Source organism: Scyliorhinus canicula, chromosome 18 (assembly GCF_902713615.1).
Source record: "Scyliorhinus canicula chromosome 18, sScyCan1.1, whole genome shotgun sequence".
NCBI classification, from domain to species: domain Eukaryota; kingdom Metazoa; phylum Chordata; class Chondrichthyes; order Carcharhiniformes; family Scyliorhinidae; genus Scyliorhinus; species Scyliorhinus canicula.
In genome coordinates this window covers 93661444-93679906 of record NC_052163.1, presented here as the reverse complement: position 1 = coordinate 93679906, position 18463 = coordinate 93661444, and the positions used below count along the sequence as shown (strand labels likewise).

The following is an 18463-nucleotide window of genomic DNA, read 5'->3' as shown; positions in this document are numbered from 1 at the left end:
AGACAGAGACAATGTGGAATCACAGCTATCTATAGATGAGGAAAGCCATTTCACCTAATTTAGTTTATCTATCCAGAAAGACCCTCAAGTGCCTCTATTTTTTCAGACTGGAGGGGCTGAGTGGCTACCAGATTATTAAACAGAAACCCCCCAAAGCCTGTCCACCATTTACAAAGCACAGGTCAGGAGTGTGATGGAATATTCTCCCCTTGCCTGGATAAGGGCAGCTGCAATGACATTCAAGAAGCTCAACATCATCCCAGACAAAGTAGCCCCGCTTCACTGGCAGTGCATCCATAGCCTTAAACATTCACTCTCGGGTGGCACAGTTGTTAGCACTGCTGCCTACGACGCTGAAGACCCGGATTCAATCCAGACCCACTGACTGTGGTGAGTTTGCACATTCTCCCCGTGCCTGCGTGGGTTTCACCCTCACAACCCAAAGATATGCAGGTGAGGCCACACTAAACTGAAAAAAAAAATTGGGTACTCTAAATTAAAAAAAAAAGATTCACCCTCTCCCTCCACCACCAGCGCACAGTGCACCATAGGCAAGATGCACTGCAGTAAACTCACCAAGGCTCCTTCAGCAGCACCTTCCAAACGCATGACCATCACCATCCTGGCTTGGAAATATATCGCCGTTACTTCACTGTCACTGGGTTAAAATCCTTGAACTCCCCTCCCTAATAGCACTGTGGGTATGCCTACATCATACAAACTTCAAGTGGTTCAAGAAGGTAGCTCACTACCACCTTCTCAAGGGCAATTACGGTAGGCAATAAACATTGGTCTAGCCAACGACGCCCACATCACATTGCATTCTATGTGAAGAATTTGCCGATATCAGTCCAATATTTACCTTTGTATTAAGGGAGCTGGAGCCTGTGTCCCTTTGTCCTACACATAATTCAGTTCAAAAAGAGATTTTCCGGATCTACCTTCTCAGTACCACTGAAAATATAAACCTCTGTAGGACCATCTCTGTGCCTCATTAACTCTTCTTACCTTCCCTTCGCTGCCCCACCTTTCAAAGATTTATTAAATACATTTGACTTCAGCTAAATTTATCAATCTCTTTAGTCCATTCTAAATGTCTTCTTCTCCAATTTGATCCCTCCTTCTAGTTATCTGACCAGGAAAGCATCCAAGGCTTCTTTTAAATAACAAGAATGGTATATAAATGCAACTTTTTATTTTTAAACCAATGTCTTCATCTTAGAAATTGATCCTGGGGACGAAGGAGAGCCCTGGAGATTGCACTGAGGTTATCCGGGGAAGTAGAGGAGGTGGAAATTGCTGATAGCTACAAAAAAGGTTTGGCACTGTGTTCTTAAGTTTCAATTTTGGGTCTGAGTCAAGTGATTGTATCAAGTCCAAGTGATTGTATCAGAAATAATAATGTAACCAATTATTTCTGAAAAACAAACAGAAAGACCATTGATTTCTGTGCATTCACTGTCTCCCGAAGCCTTAAATGGAAACTAGTCTCCATGATAAACCTTAAAAATAACTCAGTGCAACTTGCCGGAATGTTAAGCCAGATAGATTGTATTTTATCATGGTCAGTAATCTATCGTTTGAGATAGCTTACTGGACGTATCAATTCGTATGTGAAGACGTGTGAGTCCATGCTAACAAAATCACAGAATTGTTACAGAACAGGAGGCCATTCAGCCCGTCTTATCTGCCCCAGCTCTCCCAGTGAACAATTCAACTGGTGCCATTCTTCACCTTCTAGCCGTAACCCTGCACATTCCTCTTTTTCAGACAACAATCTATTTCCCGTCTAAATCCTTCAGTTGAACCTGCCTTCACCATATGCTCAGGCAGTGCATTCCAAACTTCAAGCCCTAGCTGCATGAGAAAAGCTTTTCAACATGTCAGTTTTGCTTCTTTCGCCAATTATATTTAAATCCATGTCCACTTATTCGAGATTCTTTCATGAATGGGAATTAGTTTCTCCTTTTCTACTCTGTCCAGACTCTTCATGATTTTGAACACCTCCATCAAATCCCCTCTCAGCCTTCTTTTCTCAAAGGAAGACAGTCTTAACAACTCCAATCTATCTTCATAACTGAAGTTTCTTATCCCTGGAACCATTCTCATGAATATTTTCTGCACTCTCTCAAATTCTTTCACATCTTTCCTAAGGTGCGGCACCCAGAAATGGACACAATACTCCAGTTGAGGCCGAACTAGTGTCTTACACAAGTTCAACGTGACTTCTTTGCTCTTGGACTTTATGCACCTATTAATTAAGCTTAGGATTCTGCGTACATTATTAACCACGTTCTCAACCTGTCTTGCCACCTTCAATGACTTCTGCACATATATACCCAGGTCACTCTGCTCCTGAACCCCATTTAGAGTTGTACCCCCTATTTTGTAATGTCTCTCCATGTTCTTCCTACCAAAATAAATCACTTCACATTTTTACGCAATGAACTTCATCTGCCACTTGTCCACCCTTTCCACCAACTTATCTATTCCAAGTTTCAGCACTACGTTCCTTGCAGTTCATGCCTCCAAGTTTCATTTTAATTGCAAATTTTGAAATTGTGCCCTATACACCAAGGTTTAGGTCATTTATATCAGGAACAGCAAGGGTCCTAACACTGGCCCTTGGGAACTCCATTACAAAACTTCCTCATGTTCGAAAGGCATCCATTAACCACTATACTCTTTTTCCTGTCACTCAGTCAATTTCACATTCATGTAGCTCCTGTCTTTTCTATTCTGCGAGTTACAACTTTTCTCGGAAGTCTGTCATGTGGAACTATATCAAATGCCTTTTGGAAGTGCATGTACGCCACATCAACAGCATTGCCCTTGCTAATCCTCTGTTACCTCATGAACAAAACTCAAAGAAGTTAGTTAATCATGATTTCCCTTTAACAAATCCATGCTGGTTCTCCTTACTTAACCCATATTTATCCTCGTGACTATTGATTGTGTCCCAAAATATTGCTTCTAGAAGTTTTCGCACTACTGAAGGTAACTGGTTGGTTTGTTGGGCTTATCTTTATCTTAGTATGATGAATGCATTATAATATTAAAGTAAATGTGTAATGCTGACCCAACTAAGGGAAATACATGAAGAATTGTTTGATGAGAAAGACCCAATTACTTGTTTCAAAATTTAGCAGACAACTCCACTTTTTTTAAAAACAGACATTTTTTATAATCCCGTCCATCCCTGCCGCTGGACACGTACAAAAGCAAGTCATCCGCGAAGAGTGAGACCTTGTGTTCTATCCCCCCCCCCCCGACCATTCCCTTCCATCTCCTTGTCGCTCTCAGAGCAATTGCCAGCGGTTCTATGACCAACGCAAACAGCAGTGGAGAGAGGGTGCATCCCTGTCTTGTCCCATGGTGTAGTCTAAAATACTCAGATGTCATCCTGTTCGTCCTTACACTAGCCTCCGGGACCTGATATAGCAGGTTAACCCAGTCCACAAAGCCCTCTCCAAACCCAAACCGTCCCACTCCACACAGTCAAAAGCCTTTTTGGCATCCATTGCCACCACTACCTCCACCTCTCAGCCCTCCGGGGGCATCATAATCACATTGAGTAGCCGTCTTAGATTGGCTACCAGCTGCCTGCCCTTAACAAACCCCGTTTGGTCCTCCACAATCATGTCCGGTACGCAGTATTCGATTCTGGACGGCAGGATCTTGGCCAGCAGTTTAGCGTCCACATTAATCAGGGAGATTGGCCTATAGGACCCACAAGCTTCCGGATCTTTATCCCGTTTTAATATCAGCGAGATGGTAGCTTGTGACATAATCGGGGGTAGCACCCCATTATCCCTTGCCTTGTTAAACACCCTAACCAGCACCGGCCCCAGTATACCTGCAAACGTTTTGTAGAACTCCATTGGATACCCGTCTGGCCCCGGGGCTTTACCCGACTGCATGGCCTTCAGGCTCCCCATTACTTCTTCAGCTCTAATCGGGGTCCCCAGCCCCTCCACCATCCCCCTGCCCACCTTTGGGAAGGTCAGCCCATCTAAGAAGTGCCTCATCCCCTCCGGCCCTGTGGGGGGTTCCGAGGCATACAGCTTGCTGTAAAAGTCCCTGAATACCCTGTTCAGTCCTGCCGGGTCTCCCACCCGGTTCCCTGCCCCGTCCACTACAGTCCCTATTTCCCTGGCCGCCTCCCTCTTCCTAAGTTGCTGTGCAAGCATTCTGCTGGCTTTCTCCCCATACTCATACACCCTGGCCTTTCTGAACTGCTCTCTGGCCTTCCCAGTGGATAGCGCCCCCAACTCCGCCTGCAGTCTCCGTCGTTCCCTAAGTAGCTCTGCCCTCGGGGACTCCGCATATTCCCTATCCGTCCATGTCATCTCCTGCACCAGTCTGTCCATCTTCGCCCTGTCCGTTCTGTCCCTATGGACTCGGATTGACATCCGTTCCCCTCTCACCACCGTCTTCAGCGCCTCCCAGAGCACCGCTGCTGAGACTTCCCCTGTATCGTTAACCTGCAGGTAGTCCTGCATGCATTTCCCCAGTCTCTCACACAGCCTCTCATCTGCCAACAATCCCACCTCTTACCTCCATTGTGGGCGTTGGTAACTTTATTTGCAGACCTGCAGGTCAACCCAATGTGGAGCATGGTCCGAAATAGTGATCGCCGAGTATTCTGTATCCCTCACCCCCTCCTACTCATAATAAAGAAGTCAGTATGAGAATAAACCTCGTGAACATGTGAATAGAACGAGAACTTCTTCCCCGTTGGCCGGCTGATTCTCCAGGGGTCTCTTCCCCCCCCCCCCTCCCTCTCAGTTCTCTTGCCATTGCCGGGACCCTGCCCGTTCTGGAGCACAACCGGTCCAGGTCGGGATCGAGGACTGTATTAAAGTCCCCACCCATAAACAGCTTGCGCAAATCCAAGTCGGGGATTTTTCCCAGCAGCCTATTGATGAAATCTACATCATCCCAGTTTGGAGCGTAAACATTCACGAGGACCACCTTCACCCCCTCAAGCTTGCCCCGGACCATGAGAAATCTACCACCCCATCTACAACTGTGCTGTCCGCCTCAAATTTAACCCGTTTGTTAATCATGATCGCGACCCTTCTCGTCTTAGCGTCAATCCCCGAATGGAAGACCTGGCTAACCCAGCCCTTCCGTAATCTAATCTGGTCCGCCACTTTCAAATGTGTCTCCTGCAGCAACATTACATCCGCCTTCAGAGCCCGTAAGTGCGCGAACACACGTGCCCACTTGACCGGCCCGTTTAATCCTCTAACAATCCAGGTGATCAGCCTGGTTGGAGGGCACCCTGCCCTCCCTACACCGATCAGCCATCCCCCTTATTGGGCCCACCCCCTGCCCATGTGTCGCACCTCCCCTGGTCCGCCTCTTGGCAGCTCCCACCCCCGATCTCTTCCCTGTTACCTGGTTCAGTTCCCTCCCCCGTCAGCAGATCATCTTCCCTCCTCCCGTCCCCACCCCCAGCAACAACCCCTTGTAACCTAACCCCTGCCATATACTGGCTATATACACACCCCCCACCTCGCTCCCGTGAACTACTCACAACAGCTAACCTGGTGGCTCTCAACTCCGGCGCCACCATGTCTCACACCTATTGTTCCCCCACTCCCCTCCCGCCCGCCCATCAACATCACCTCCCCAGAACAGCCCTGTTCGAGCAATCGCTCTGGGACGAAACAGAGAGAAAACAAAGAAAGCTCACCCCCACAGTAGTGCAATTCAAACTGTGTAATGAGGTGGGCGCTACAACCCACCCCCTCCCAACATTTCCAGAAAAATAGCAAAAAGAACCCGAACAGCCCCCCACCACCCAATGACTTAAACTTTAACTATAACTTTGGCTTTAACTTTAAAACTTTCAAACAGGCAAACACAAACACAAGAACATCCCCAATTTTAAATAAAACAACATGCCGTACGACAACGTTAACACGAAGGGCAATCTGCGAACAAACGCAAACATCCCTTAATCTACTATAACTTGAGTCCATGGGTCCTCAGTTCGGCACCAGCCCATGCCCCTTAGCGAAGTCCATCACTTCCTCCGGGTCGTCAAAATAATGTTGCTGTTACCGGTCTGTGACCCAAAGCCGCGCTGGGAAAAGTAGCCCAAACTTGACCTTTTTAAACAGGATCTCTTTGATTTGTCTGTAGGCTGCCGTCCTTCTGGCCACCTCCTGGCTCAGATCCTGGGAGATGCGCAGGACACTGTTGTTCCATGAGCAGCTCGTCGTGCTCTTGGCCCACTGTAGAACCCTCACCTTGTCCACGAACCTATGGAACCTGACCACCACTGCCCGGGGGAGGGGGGCCCACCATCGCCGGGGGGGGGGGGGGGGGGGGGGGGGGGCGGCTCGCGGCTGCCTTGCCTGCACTCTGTGTGCCCTGTCCAGTTCCAATGGACGTGGGAAGAAATCATCCCCCACCAGCTTCTGCAGCATGTCTGCCACATATGCCGTGGCATCCACTCCCTCGGCCCCCTCCGGGAGCCCAATGATTCTCTGATTCTGCCGGCGAGACCTGTTTTCCAGGTCCTCCAGCCTGTCCAACAGCCTTGATTGTTGCTCCTTCAACTTTCTAATTTCCACGTCTGCTACCGTTTGGAAATCTGCCTGCTCTTCCACTGTCTTCTCCAGTGCCTGGACCTTCTTATCCTGAGCGTCCAGCCTCTGGTCCAGTCGCTCCACCGCTTTCTGGAGCGGTTCCAAATTATCCCGCTTCAGTACTGCAAAGCTTTCTTTCATGACCTTCAGCATGTTGTCCAGTGATGTCTGCATTGTCCGTTCATCTGCCATCTTGCCTCCCACTTGAGCTTCCACATCACCTTTGTTCAGCCCCGTCTTCACCTGTTTTCGCTCCCTTCTGCTCCTTAAGTACATACAACTCTGTATGGATTCAGATCTAGAGTGCTATTGTTTTTCACTCCAGCGCTCAAAAGTTCACAAAAGTCAGGGGAAAAGGTCTTAAAGTCTGACCGGAGCGAGAGCCACCAAAGGCGCGACTTACTCCCTCATAGCCGCCACCGGAAGTTCGACAACTCCACTTTTTAACCAAATGGCTCACTTCCCAGGGTGATGCTGGAAGGTCATTGATGAAACAGCTTAAAGCACTGCTCTGAGGAACTCCTGTAGTGATGTCCTGGAGTTGAGATGATTGACCTCCAACAACAACAACCTTTCCAACAATGATGTCCCAGGTTTGATTCCCAGCTTGCATAATGTTTCTGGTTGTATCCAGGAGAGCAACTGTGTAATTGGCTTCAGTGCCCCTGGACCGAGGAAGAGATAAAAATCAGAAAGGATTCCTGCTTTTCAACAATATCCAGTGAGCCTTCTGGAAAGTGAACACGGGGTGAAGATAGAAATGGGTTTGGCTGTGGAAGAGATCATCCTATAAACATTGAGGTAATCCACTGAATAGGCCACAATATTGATGAAGGCAGGACATCTACTTCATTGTTAACCAGAAAAGGCAGCATCTTTGAAGCTGGTTTCAAGGCCCCATTTGACCAACTGTGGCATCAAGGAGCCTGAGCAAAATTGGAGTCAACGGGAATCAGAGGAAAGCTCTCTACAAGTTGGAAAGGTTGTGGTTGTTGGAGGTCAATCATCTCAACTTCAGGACATCACTACAGGAGTTCCGCAGGACAGTGTCTTAAGTTGTTTCATCAATGACCTTCCTTCCATCATAAGGTCAGAAGTGGGGATGTCCGCTGATGATTGCACAATGTTCAGCACCAATCGCGACTCCTCGGATACTAAAGCAGTCCATGTCTAAATGCATCAAGACTTGGACAATATCCAGGCTTGGGCTGAGAGGTGGCAAGTAATATTCACACCACAAAAGTGTCAGGCAATCTCCAACAAGAGAGAATGTGACCATTGCCCCTTGACATTCAATAGCATCATCATTGCTGAATTCCACACTATCAACATCCTGGGGGTTACAATTGACCAGATACTGAGCTGGACTAGCCTTAGAAATACTGTGGCTACAAGAGCAGATCAGAGGCTAGGAATCATGCAGTGAGTAACTCATCTCCTGATCCCCAAAGCCTGACAACCAGCTACAAAGCACAAGTCATGAGTGTGACGGAATATTCTCCACTTGCCTGGATGAGTGCAGCTCCAACAATACTCAAGAAGTTCAACACCATCCAGATCAAAGGATTCTGCTTGATTGGCACCCTCTCCACAAGCATTCACACCCTCCACCACCGATGAACAATGGTAGCCGTGTGCACCATCGACAAGATGCACTGCAGGAGTTCACCAAGGCTCCTCTGGCAGCATCTTCAAAACCGACGACCACTACCGTCTAGACTCTAGAAGGACAAAGGCTGCAGACAAATGGGAACACCCGGAAGTTCCCCACCAAGTCACTCACCATCCTGACTTGGAAATATATCACCGTCCCTTCACTGTTGCTGCAGCGGTTCAAGAAGGTAGCTAACCACCACCTTCTCAAGGGCAATTAGGGATGGGCAACAAACGCTGGCCTAGCCAGTGATGATTGCATCCTGTAAATTAAGAAAAGAAAAAGCTGGAGGGGCAAAAATAGGGTACTTTTCCACAGGTAAATCAAGATAAGTAGTTTCTTGCTGATGACTAACAAAACACATACAAATCTTCCCAAAATACTTTGCTTCATTGGAAAATATCCAACATGTTGGGTACAGCAGAGGGAAGCAATCGAAAGACAGTTCTCGCAAAGGCAGAAAGAAGTTGGATTCTTTCCAGAAGCCTGAATAAAATCAGATTGTTTGGCATGGCCTAAAAAGGCCAGCGATTCAGAAAATAAGAGCAAGAAGGAAATAAGAAAATAAAAGCAGCATTTCAAATGGCTCATTGGGGTAAATGCACTTTCTGCTTTGGTGCTGAGCCACAACTGTGAAGAAGGATACCAGATTTGATTCCTGATCGAGTTCGGTGATCTTGGCCAGGGCTGCAACTGCACAATCACAGAATCACATATTTGTTATGGAGCAGAAGGAGGCCATTTGGCTCATCGAGTCTGCACAGGCTCTCCAAATGAGCATCATGACTTAGTGCCATTTTTCTGCCTTTTCCCCGTACCCTTGCACATTGTGCCCTCTTAAATGCACCAGAGTTAAGGGGCTGTTTAGCACACTGGGCTAAATCGCTGGCTTTGAAAGCAGACCAAGGCAGGCCAGCAGCACGGTTCGATTCCAGTAACAGCCTCCCCGAACAGGCGCCGGAATGTGGCGACTAGGGATTTTCACAGTAACCTCATTGAAGCCTACTCGTGACAATAAGCGATTTTCATTTCATTTTCATTTCATTAAACCTGCCTCTGCCACACTTCCAGGCAGCGCATTCCAGACCTGAACCGCTCGCGGCGTGAAAAAGAATTTTCCCTCACACATCATTTACTTCTTTTGAAAATCACTTTAAATTTGTGACCCCTCATTCTTGATCCTTTTATGAGCCCCATCTATTCGTCCAGTCCCTTCATGATTTTGAATACCTCTCTCAAATCTCCCCTTAACCTTCTCTCCAAGGAGAACAGTCCCAACCTCCCCAATCTATCCTCTTAACTGAAGATTCTCACCCCAGGAACCATTCTTGTAAAGCTCTTCTGCACTCTCTCCAATGCGTTCACATCTTTTATATAGAGTGACCCCCAGACCTGTATACAATATACCAGCTGAGGTCTAACCAATGTCTTGTATAAATTCAGCAGAACCCTCTTTGCTCTTGTGCTCTTATGCCCAAAAGATTTAAATTGGATGACTATTTTAGTGACATGGTCACTAGGCCACTCACTCCCCCTGCTCCCCTCCCAATATTTTCCTCTCAATCAACATCACAAAAGCAGATTATCTGGCCATTATCACATGTGTTTGGGAGCTCTCTGTGTGCAAATTGGCTGTCACATTCCCTACATTATGATAAGAACTACACATACTTCATTAGCTGTAAAGCGCTTTGACATAGTTGTGAAAAATGCTATATAAATGCAGGTTTGTCTTTGTTCATCCATTTGCTCTACAGTGCGAGAAACTCAAGGGTGTTGTTCAAAGAAGATGATGTGGAGGTGCCGGCATTGGACTGGGGTGAGCACAGTAAGAAGTCTTACAACACCAGGTTAAAGTCCAACAGGTTTGTTTCAAACACGAGCTTTCGGAGCGCAGCTCCTTCCTCAGGTGAATGGAGAGGTATCTCTCCATTCACCTGTCCATCCACTCACCTGAGGAAGGAGCTGCGCTCCGAAAGCTTGTGTTTGAAACAAACCTGTTGGACTTTAACCTGGTGTCGTAAGACTTCTTACTGTGTTCAAAGAAGAAACAGCGACCACCTCATTCCTTAGTAGCCAGACCTCCAGGCAGCTAGAGTCAGGATCTTTCATTGGAAGGATTGGAAAACTACACTCGTAACTTGGCCTATCTCCTGGACAAAGGCTTGGAGGTGATAAAGTCCAATACAAACCAATATCATCGAGTCAATGTGTGCCAAGCTGGCCTAAAACTTGGATTGGTTACATTTTCACTATGGTCCTGTTATCAAAAGTGGCTCAGAAATCAACTTTGTTAAAGAGAAAGGGGGCGGGATTCTCTAATCCCACGGCAGAGTGTCCACACCGTAGGAAATGCTTTTGCGTTTTACGACGGCATGAACGGGCCACTGCCAGGACTAATTCTGGCCCCAACAGGGGGCCAGCACAGCGCTGGAGTGGTTCGCGCCGCTCCAGCTGCCGATCCCAGCGCGAACTGTGCGCCGCAGGATCCGCGCATGCGTAGTGGCCTCCTTCAACGCACCAGCCCCGATACAACATGGCGGCCGGCTACGGGGGCCAGCGTGTAGGAAAGGAGGCCCCCAGCTAGAGAGGCCAGCCTGCCGATCAGTGTGCCCCAATTTCGGGCCAGGCCACATCGGAGGCCACGCATCCCCAGTGTCGGCCCCCCCCCCCCCCCCCCCCCCCCCCCCCCCCCCCACAGGCTGCCGATCCTTCAACGCCGAGGTCCTGCCGGCTCAGAGCAGGTTAGAACGGCACCGGCGAGACTTGTTTTTTTTTTCACGGCTGCTCGGCCCATCCGGGCCGGAGAATTGTGGGGGGTGGTCACATAGAGCGGCCCGCGACTGGCGCCCTGCCAATTCTCCGATCTGCGGAGAATCGCGTGCTGGTGTCGGGGCGCCGTAGCCCGGTCGAGGGGATTCTCCGGCCTGGCCCAGGGCTGGGAGAATCCCGCCAAATGTTCTTTGGCCCTCAAAACCACAGGAAGAGTCAGCCCAAAGCAACAATCTGTTTACAGCAAACTCAGTAACAAATACAGTCCATTTTACATGGAGTACAAATGATCAAAGTAGCTAAGGTCTTTGTGGTTCAGTAACCTTCTTGTATCAACACTATTTCTCATCATCTCCATCTATATAGAACATAGAACAGTACAGCACAGAACAGGCCCTTCGGCCCTCGATGTTGTGCCGAGCCATGATCACCCTACTCAAACCCACGTATCCACCCTATACCCCCAACAACCCCCCCCTTAACCTCATGTTTGGTATCAATTTTAATGACATTCCCTGGTAATTGCCAATCCTCGTTCAGATCTGTACAGGTGAGATTCAGCATAGGATGGTATTTTTAATCCATTGAACTGTTAAGGAGAGTAAACTACAACTTCATACTGTGCGCAGTTCTGGACTCCACGTTATAGGAGGGATGTGATAGCGCCGGAAAGGGTGCAGAGTAGATTTACCAGGATGTTGCCTGCGATGGGTAGTTTTAGTTATGAAGAGAGATTGGATCGACTGGGGTTGTTTTCCTTGGAGCAGCGGAGACTGAGGGGGGACATGATTGAGATGTATAAAATTACGAGGGGCATTGATAGAGTCGGCAGGAAGAAATGTTTCCCCTTGGTGGAGGGAACAATGACCAGGGGGAATAGATTTCAGGTAAAGGGCAGGAGGTTTAGAGGGATGTAAGGGAAAACTGTTTTGCCCAGAGGGTGATGGAAGTCTGGCACTCACTGCCTGAAAGTGTGGTGGAGGCAGAGACCCTCATAATATTGAAGAAGTCTTTAGCTGGGCACTTGCGACTCCAAGGCATACAAGGCTATGGGCAAAGTGCTGGAAGGGATTAAAATGGTTGATTAAAGTGGTTGTTTTGACCGGCGCAAACGTGATGGGCCAAAGGGCCTTTTCTGTCCTGTTGACCTCGATATTGGTTTTGGAAGCTTATGTATGGGTTTGCTGAGGTCTCACTATGGCTCATTCATTTTTAAACACCCCGAGTTGAATTGTGTCATCATTGTCAAGATGCCATTTAATATTCAGTAATCCAAGTGAAATTCTGGTATTTAGAAAATAAGGGGCGGAATTCTCCAACCTCTCGCCGGGTCGGAGAATCGCGCCCACGATCCTCCTGAACCGTGGAACGGGTGACCCAGGTGAAACATACATGCCAGTTAAAGTTTGTTACTGTCACCATGGAAACCACGCCCCTGCTTCTGCCCTCTCCTGACTGGTGCAAATTAAGCTCTCTGTCGCTTTTGATTGGCTCAGTCGCCTGTCACGTCGACTGGGTATCTTTCAATGGGATGAAATTGGCATTAAAATTATGATTGGCAACATTAACATTCTTAGAAAACAGGTTTCACTCCGGTTCGCTTCTGTTAACATTACACAAAATTATAGAATTTTTAAAAAATCATGCTCTCTAACTTGCACTATTAATTCCCAGCTTCGCTAACTTTTTTTTAAATTAAAAAAATAAGCTTATTTATTCTTTCTCGTATACATTTGTGGAGGAGAAACCGATGCTTGTGATGAAAAACACATGAAGTAAAAATGCTCTGGGGATACAGAGATTGAAAAATAAATATCTAAAAGGCATGTGTCAGGCGGGGAAGAGTTTCCACAATTGGACTTTTGTAAAGTTGGCTATTCTGAATGAACAGTGGGAGGACAGAAGACAAACGCCTTTACATAACCCCAATAGGTTTGTGTAACAAAAAAACTTAAAGCTGACAGGGTTACATTCAATGACTAAACCTGTTTCCACTACAAGTTTGAGGCACCCATTCCCTTCCAATTTAAACGTTATAACCTCTTGCATTGATACCTTGAATCACTGTAATATCTGTCATGTATATATGTTAGTCTCTTTGTTCCCTGCCTGTTTGTTCCGCTAAAATCACTCGGGGATTTTTTTTTTTTACCTGTTTTCCTGAAGCCACGAACTTTGATCCAGCGAACTTTTTCAGAGGTGGGGAGGGGGGTGCTGGAAATAAAAACCCTTTTTCGTTTCCTCTCGCCGGTTTTAAAAGGCTGTAAATCCGCAGCAGGTTTTGGAGGGCGAACCATTCGCCAAATAAACAGCCCAGGGCTGGCGGTGCAAAGAAACTCAACCCTTCCCCTCGTCCCCTCTTGTTAGCCGAGTTTGAAACTTGACTCCACAGGAGAGAAAGAGAAAAAAAGTTTCAAATTTGCAAGGAGCTGTCATGTACAGACGGCAGCAGGGTGGAATGTTGATCGACACTCAATGTGACCAATGCAGATGCGCGTTGTGGCTGCCGGCGAGCAATCATGACTGAACAAGGGGCGGGGCACTAAACGGGAGAGCTTTCTGAAGGGGCCAAGTTTCAATGTTGCCAGTTGATATTTTTTTTTCTGTACTGCTTCCCTTTCGCCAGCCCATTCCCATCTGAAGGCTTCATTCCCTAATGTATCCACTGAACTCAGCCGGCTGGATTAACATTTAAGCTTTGTGGTGCTCTCAATTTTTGAATCAATGCAAGGCGGTTTAAACATACTGCTTCAATAAACCTCTTTCCCTCTTTCCCCACAGCCTTCCACCCGATTCCAGTGTATTTAATCACACACAAGTGCAAACACTGGGTGTAAATAAAGAATGCAGGAATATTAATGCCATTTTCCACATAATGGGATGCATCAGTGAAAGGGGCTACACCTTTTTATTCTTGCACTTTGGCAACCTCCTCGCTGCCCAGGAAACCTTGAGACTGGTTGACAATAACTTGAAACGCAATTAAACACTATTCGGGGGACCTACTGTTATTTTATTATTCCAAAGTGGTTGAGGGGATTATATTGTCATGTGCATGCATACATGAGTATCCAGGATGCCACATCACACACTGCTGCACTACAGTCTCTTTACCAAATAAACATTGTATCATTCCGCCACACACACACATGGAGAGATTTGAAAGATATACTCGATGAAAGCTTCAGTATCTGAGTCATAAAGTGCGATTATTTCAGACTTCTGGAAATCACAAGACATAACACCTACCACTTTCACAGGGTCACTTATCTTGGAAAGGTTTGCCAATTGGGCCTCTTCCTACTGATGTGGAACTTTCCAGGAAAATTATAGAATTACTACGAAAATTAGTTGCGTAACTTGTTAGCTCAGCTCAGCTTGTTGTTGAGATTTCTACATGTCTGCCATAATACAGGCTGAACCTTTGGGGAAAGGCTGCATTGTCAGATATGCTGTCTTTTCCATGTGATACCACTATTCAAGAAAGGATGTAGGGGAAAACCAGGTAATTACAGGCCAATTACTGTAACATCAGTAGGAGGGAAATTATCGGAAAACATTCTGAGGGACACAATTAATCTCCACTTGGAGAGGCAAGGATTAATCAAATATAGTCAGTATGGCTTTGTCAAGAGGGTAGATGAGGGCAGTGCATGTCGTCTATGTGGACTTCAGCAAGGTTTCTGACAAAGTACCACATGGGAGACTGATCAAGAAGGAGGGCCCATGGGATCCAGGGCAACTTGGCAAATTGGATACAAAACTGTCTTAATGGCAGGAGGCAGAGGGTAACGGTTGATTTGTTTTGTGACTGGAAGCCTGTGTCCAGTGATGTACCACAAGTGCTGGGTCCCTTGCTGTTTGTAAATGATCTAGATATAATACAAGAGTATGATCATTAAGTCTGTAGATGACATGAAAATTGGGGATGTGGTCGATAGCGAGGAGGAAGGCCTTAGATTGTGGGACGATATAGATGGGCTGGTCAGATGGGCAGAAGATTGGCAAATGGAATTTAACCCCACCAAGTGTGAGGTAATGCATTTAGGGGGGACTAATAAGGCACGGCAATGTACAATGAACAGTAGGATGCTAGGACATACAAAAGGATCAGAGAGAACTTGGGGTGCCTGTTCATAGACCCCTGAGGTAGCAGGATAGGTAGATAAGGTGATTGAGAAGAATAAAGGAGGACTTCCGGTGGCGGCTATGAGGGAGTAGGTTGCACACTTGGTGGCTCCCGCTCTGGCCGGACTTTTGGGCCGTTTTCCCTGACTTTTTCGTGGTTTTAAGTTTTGGCTTTGAATGTGCAGACAATTAGGCTCTGGACCCACACAGTGGTGCATGGAACAGAGAACCCCAAGGGACAAAAAAGGAAGAAATAAAAAGATAAGCAAGGGCTGGATGGAGGTGGCCGCTGAAGACAACATGGCTGATGTTCGGACCCCTGCTGCGACGGCCCAACCATCGACAGAGGAGCTGATGCAAGTCATCCAGGAGGGCTTTGCCAGACAGAAACGGGACTGTCATGACCCGATAAAGGAGTCGATCGATCGGCTGGAGTGCAGGCTGGATGCCCAGGATCGGACGATTCAGAAGTTGGAGAAAGCGCTGGCGGACCAGGAGGGTGCTCGAGCTGGAGGTGGGGATGCTGAAGGATCAGCAAAAGAGGCTGCTGAAGAAAGTGGAAGATCTGGAGGACCTAAGAATTGTCGGTCTCCCTGAAGGGGCTGAGGGGGCTGATGCTGGCGCGTTTGTGGCCAATATGTTCTAGAAGCCTCTGGGGGAGGGGGCTTTTCCCCGACCGATGGAGGTGGACAGGGCGTACAGGGCGATGACGAGGAAGCCACAGCCGGGGGACCCCCCAAGGGCGATGGTGGTCCGGTTCCACAGCTTTTTTGGTAAGGAGTGTGTTCTCCAGTGGGCCAAGAGTACCAGGAGCTGCAAGTGGGACAATAGCATATTGCGGGTCTATCAGGACCTGAGTGTGGAGGTGGCCAGATGGAGGGCAGGCTTCAGGCAAGTGAAGGAGTTCCTGTTTAAGAAGAAGCTGAAATTTGGGCTCCTCTATCCGGTGCGTCTTTAGGTCACGAAGAGGACCAGCACGATTATTTCGAGTTGCCCGAAGACACGATGGACTTTGTCAAGAAGAAGGGACTGGCGCAGAAGTGAGAACATCTTGGACTTAAGCGGCAGCCTTTTCTGAGCGATGTATATATGTTCTGATTATTGTTTTTCTTCTGCTTTTTAAGTCTGGGCGAAGATGGGGGGAGTAAAAGTTATTCGATTTCTATGGGTTTTCGTTTTTTTTGATGGGGGTGGCTGGTGGTTGATTTTTACTTTTTATTACTCTGATTTGCACTATTAGGGGGGTTCTTTGTGGGGGGTTTTGTCTGTTTTGGGTTGTCTCCTATGGTAATTGGGAGATTGTTCGGTCTCGGTTTGATGAGGGAAGTGGTTTCGACGGGCGGGGGAAGGGGAGTAGGGAACAATAGGTGGGAGACTTCTTGGCGCCAGAGGCGAGGGTCACCAAGCTAGCTGGGTGAGCTAGTCTACGGAAGCACAGTGGGGGCTGTGTATAGGTTCAATATAGGGCAAGGGTTAGGTTACAAGGTGGCGTTGCTGGGGGGGGGGGGGGGAGAGGGGGGAGTTACTCTGCTGATGAGGGAGAGACTTAGGTTTGGGACAGAGTGGAGATCGGGGTGGGGGCTGCCAGGAGGCAGGCCGATGGAGGCGCGGCGCATGGGCTGGGGGCGGGCCCAGGCAGGGGGATGGCTGATCGGCAAAGGGGGTGGGGGGTGCACGGTGCTCCACAACAAGGCTGATCACTTGGAATGTTAGAGGGTTGAATGGGCCTGTCAAGAGGGCTCGTGTGTTCGTGCATCTGAGGGCTCTGAAGGCAGACGTGGTGATGTTGGAGGAGACACACCTGAAAGTAGCAGATCAAGTGAGGCTAAGGAAGAGTTGGGTCAGTCAGGTCTTTCATTCTGGGCTGGATACCAAGACAAGAGGGGTGGTGATTTTAATCAATAAGCGGGTGCAATTCCAGGTGGGTAGTATAGTCTCGGACGGGGGGGGGGGGGGGGGGGGGATTATGTCATGGTGAGCGGTAAGCTGGAGGGGAAGAAGGTAGTCTTCGTCAACGTGTACGCGCCAAACTGGGACGATGTTGATTCATAAAGAGGGTACTGGGGAAGATACCGGATCTGGACTCGCACAAGCTGGTGATGGGAGGGGATTTTAATAAGGTCATCAACCCCGGCCAGGACCGATCGTGTTCAAAAACGGGGAGGGTGCCAGCAATGGCAAAGGAACTGATAGGGTTCATGGAGCAGTAGGGGGGGTGTCGACCCATGGAGGTTTAGGCAGCCGACGGGGAGGGAGTTTTCTTTTTACTCGCATGTGCATAAGGTGTACTCCCGGATTGATTTTTTTCATTTTTGAGCAGGGATCTGCTGGCGGGGGTGGTGGACACGGGGTATTCGGCCATCACTATTTCGGATCATGCCTCACATTGGGTGGAACTGCAGGTTAGTGAGGAGAGCTTCCAGCGCCCGCAATGGAGATTGGACGTGGGCTTGTTGTGTGCGAGAGAGTAAGGAAGTGCATGCTGGACTACCTGCAGGTCAATGACACGGGGGAAGTCTCAGCAGTGGTGGTCTAGGAGGCGCTGAAGGCAGTGGTGAGAGGGGAGCTGATTTCGATCCGAGCTCATAGGGACAGGACGGATAGGGCAGAGAAGGACCGTCTGGTTAAGGAGATTCTACAGATAGATAGGAGGTATGCGGCGACCCCGGGGGTGGAGCTGTTAAGGGAACGTTGGGGGCTGCAGGCTGAGTTCAGGGTGTTGTCCACCAGCAAGGCAGTGGAGCAGCTTAGAAAGGCAAGGGGGACGTTTTATGAACATGGGGAGAAGACTAGCTGAATGTTGGCACAGCATTAGGAAGAGGGAGGCGGCCAGGGGAATAGAAAAGGTGATTGATGGGGATGGGAATCTGGTAGGGGACTCAGCTGGGCTAAAGAGGGCGTTCAGGGATTTTTACAGCAGACTCTATCGCTCGGAAAACACCCCCACGGGGCCCGAGGGGATAAGACACTTTTTGGATGGACTGACCTTCCCAAGGGTGGGCAGGGAGCTGGTGGATAGGCTGGGCCTCCGATCAGGGCCGAAGAAATAGCTGAGGGCTTGAAGGCAATGCAGTCGGGTAAAGCCCCGGGGGCGGCCGGGTACCTGGTGGAATTCTACAAGAAATTCTCGGGATACTAGGGCCATTGCTGGTCAAGGTTTTTAATGAGGCGAGGGATAGAGGGGTGCTGCCCCCGGCGATGTCACAGGTACCATTTTGTTAATATTGAAGCGGGACGAGAACTCGGAGCTCTGTGGGTCATATAGGCCGATCTCACTGCTTCATGTGGACGCTAAGCTGCTGGCCAA

At 48.4% G+C, this 18463-nt stretch overlaps 1 protein-coding gene across 1 annotated transcript in view; it reads right to left on the bottom strand.

Annotated features, from left to right (window-relative positions):
- Positions 1–13494, bottom strand: part of tnfaip8l1 (tumor necrosis factor, alpha-induced protein 8-like 1) — a 72169-nt gene extending 58675 nt beyond the window's left edge. The window contains exon 1 of the mRNA XM_038777732.1: positions 13181–13494. Coding sequence (XP_038633660.1) covers positions 13181–13325 — 145 coding nt within the window. The 5' untranslated portion in view covers positions 13326–13494. The remainder of the gene's footprint in view (positions 1–13180) is intronic.
- Between the last annotated feature and the right edge of the window lie 4969 nt (positions 13495–18463).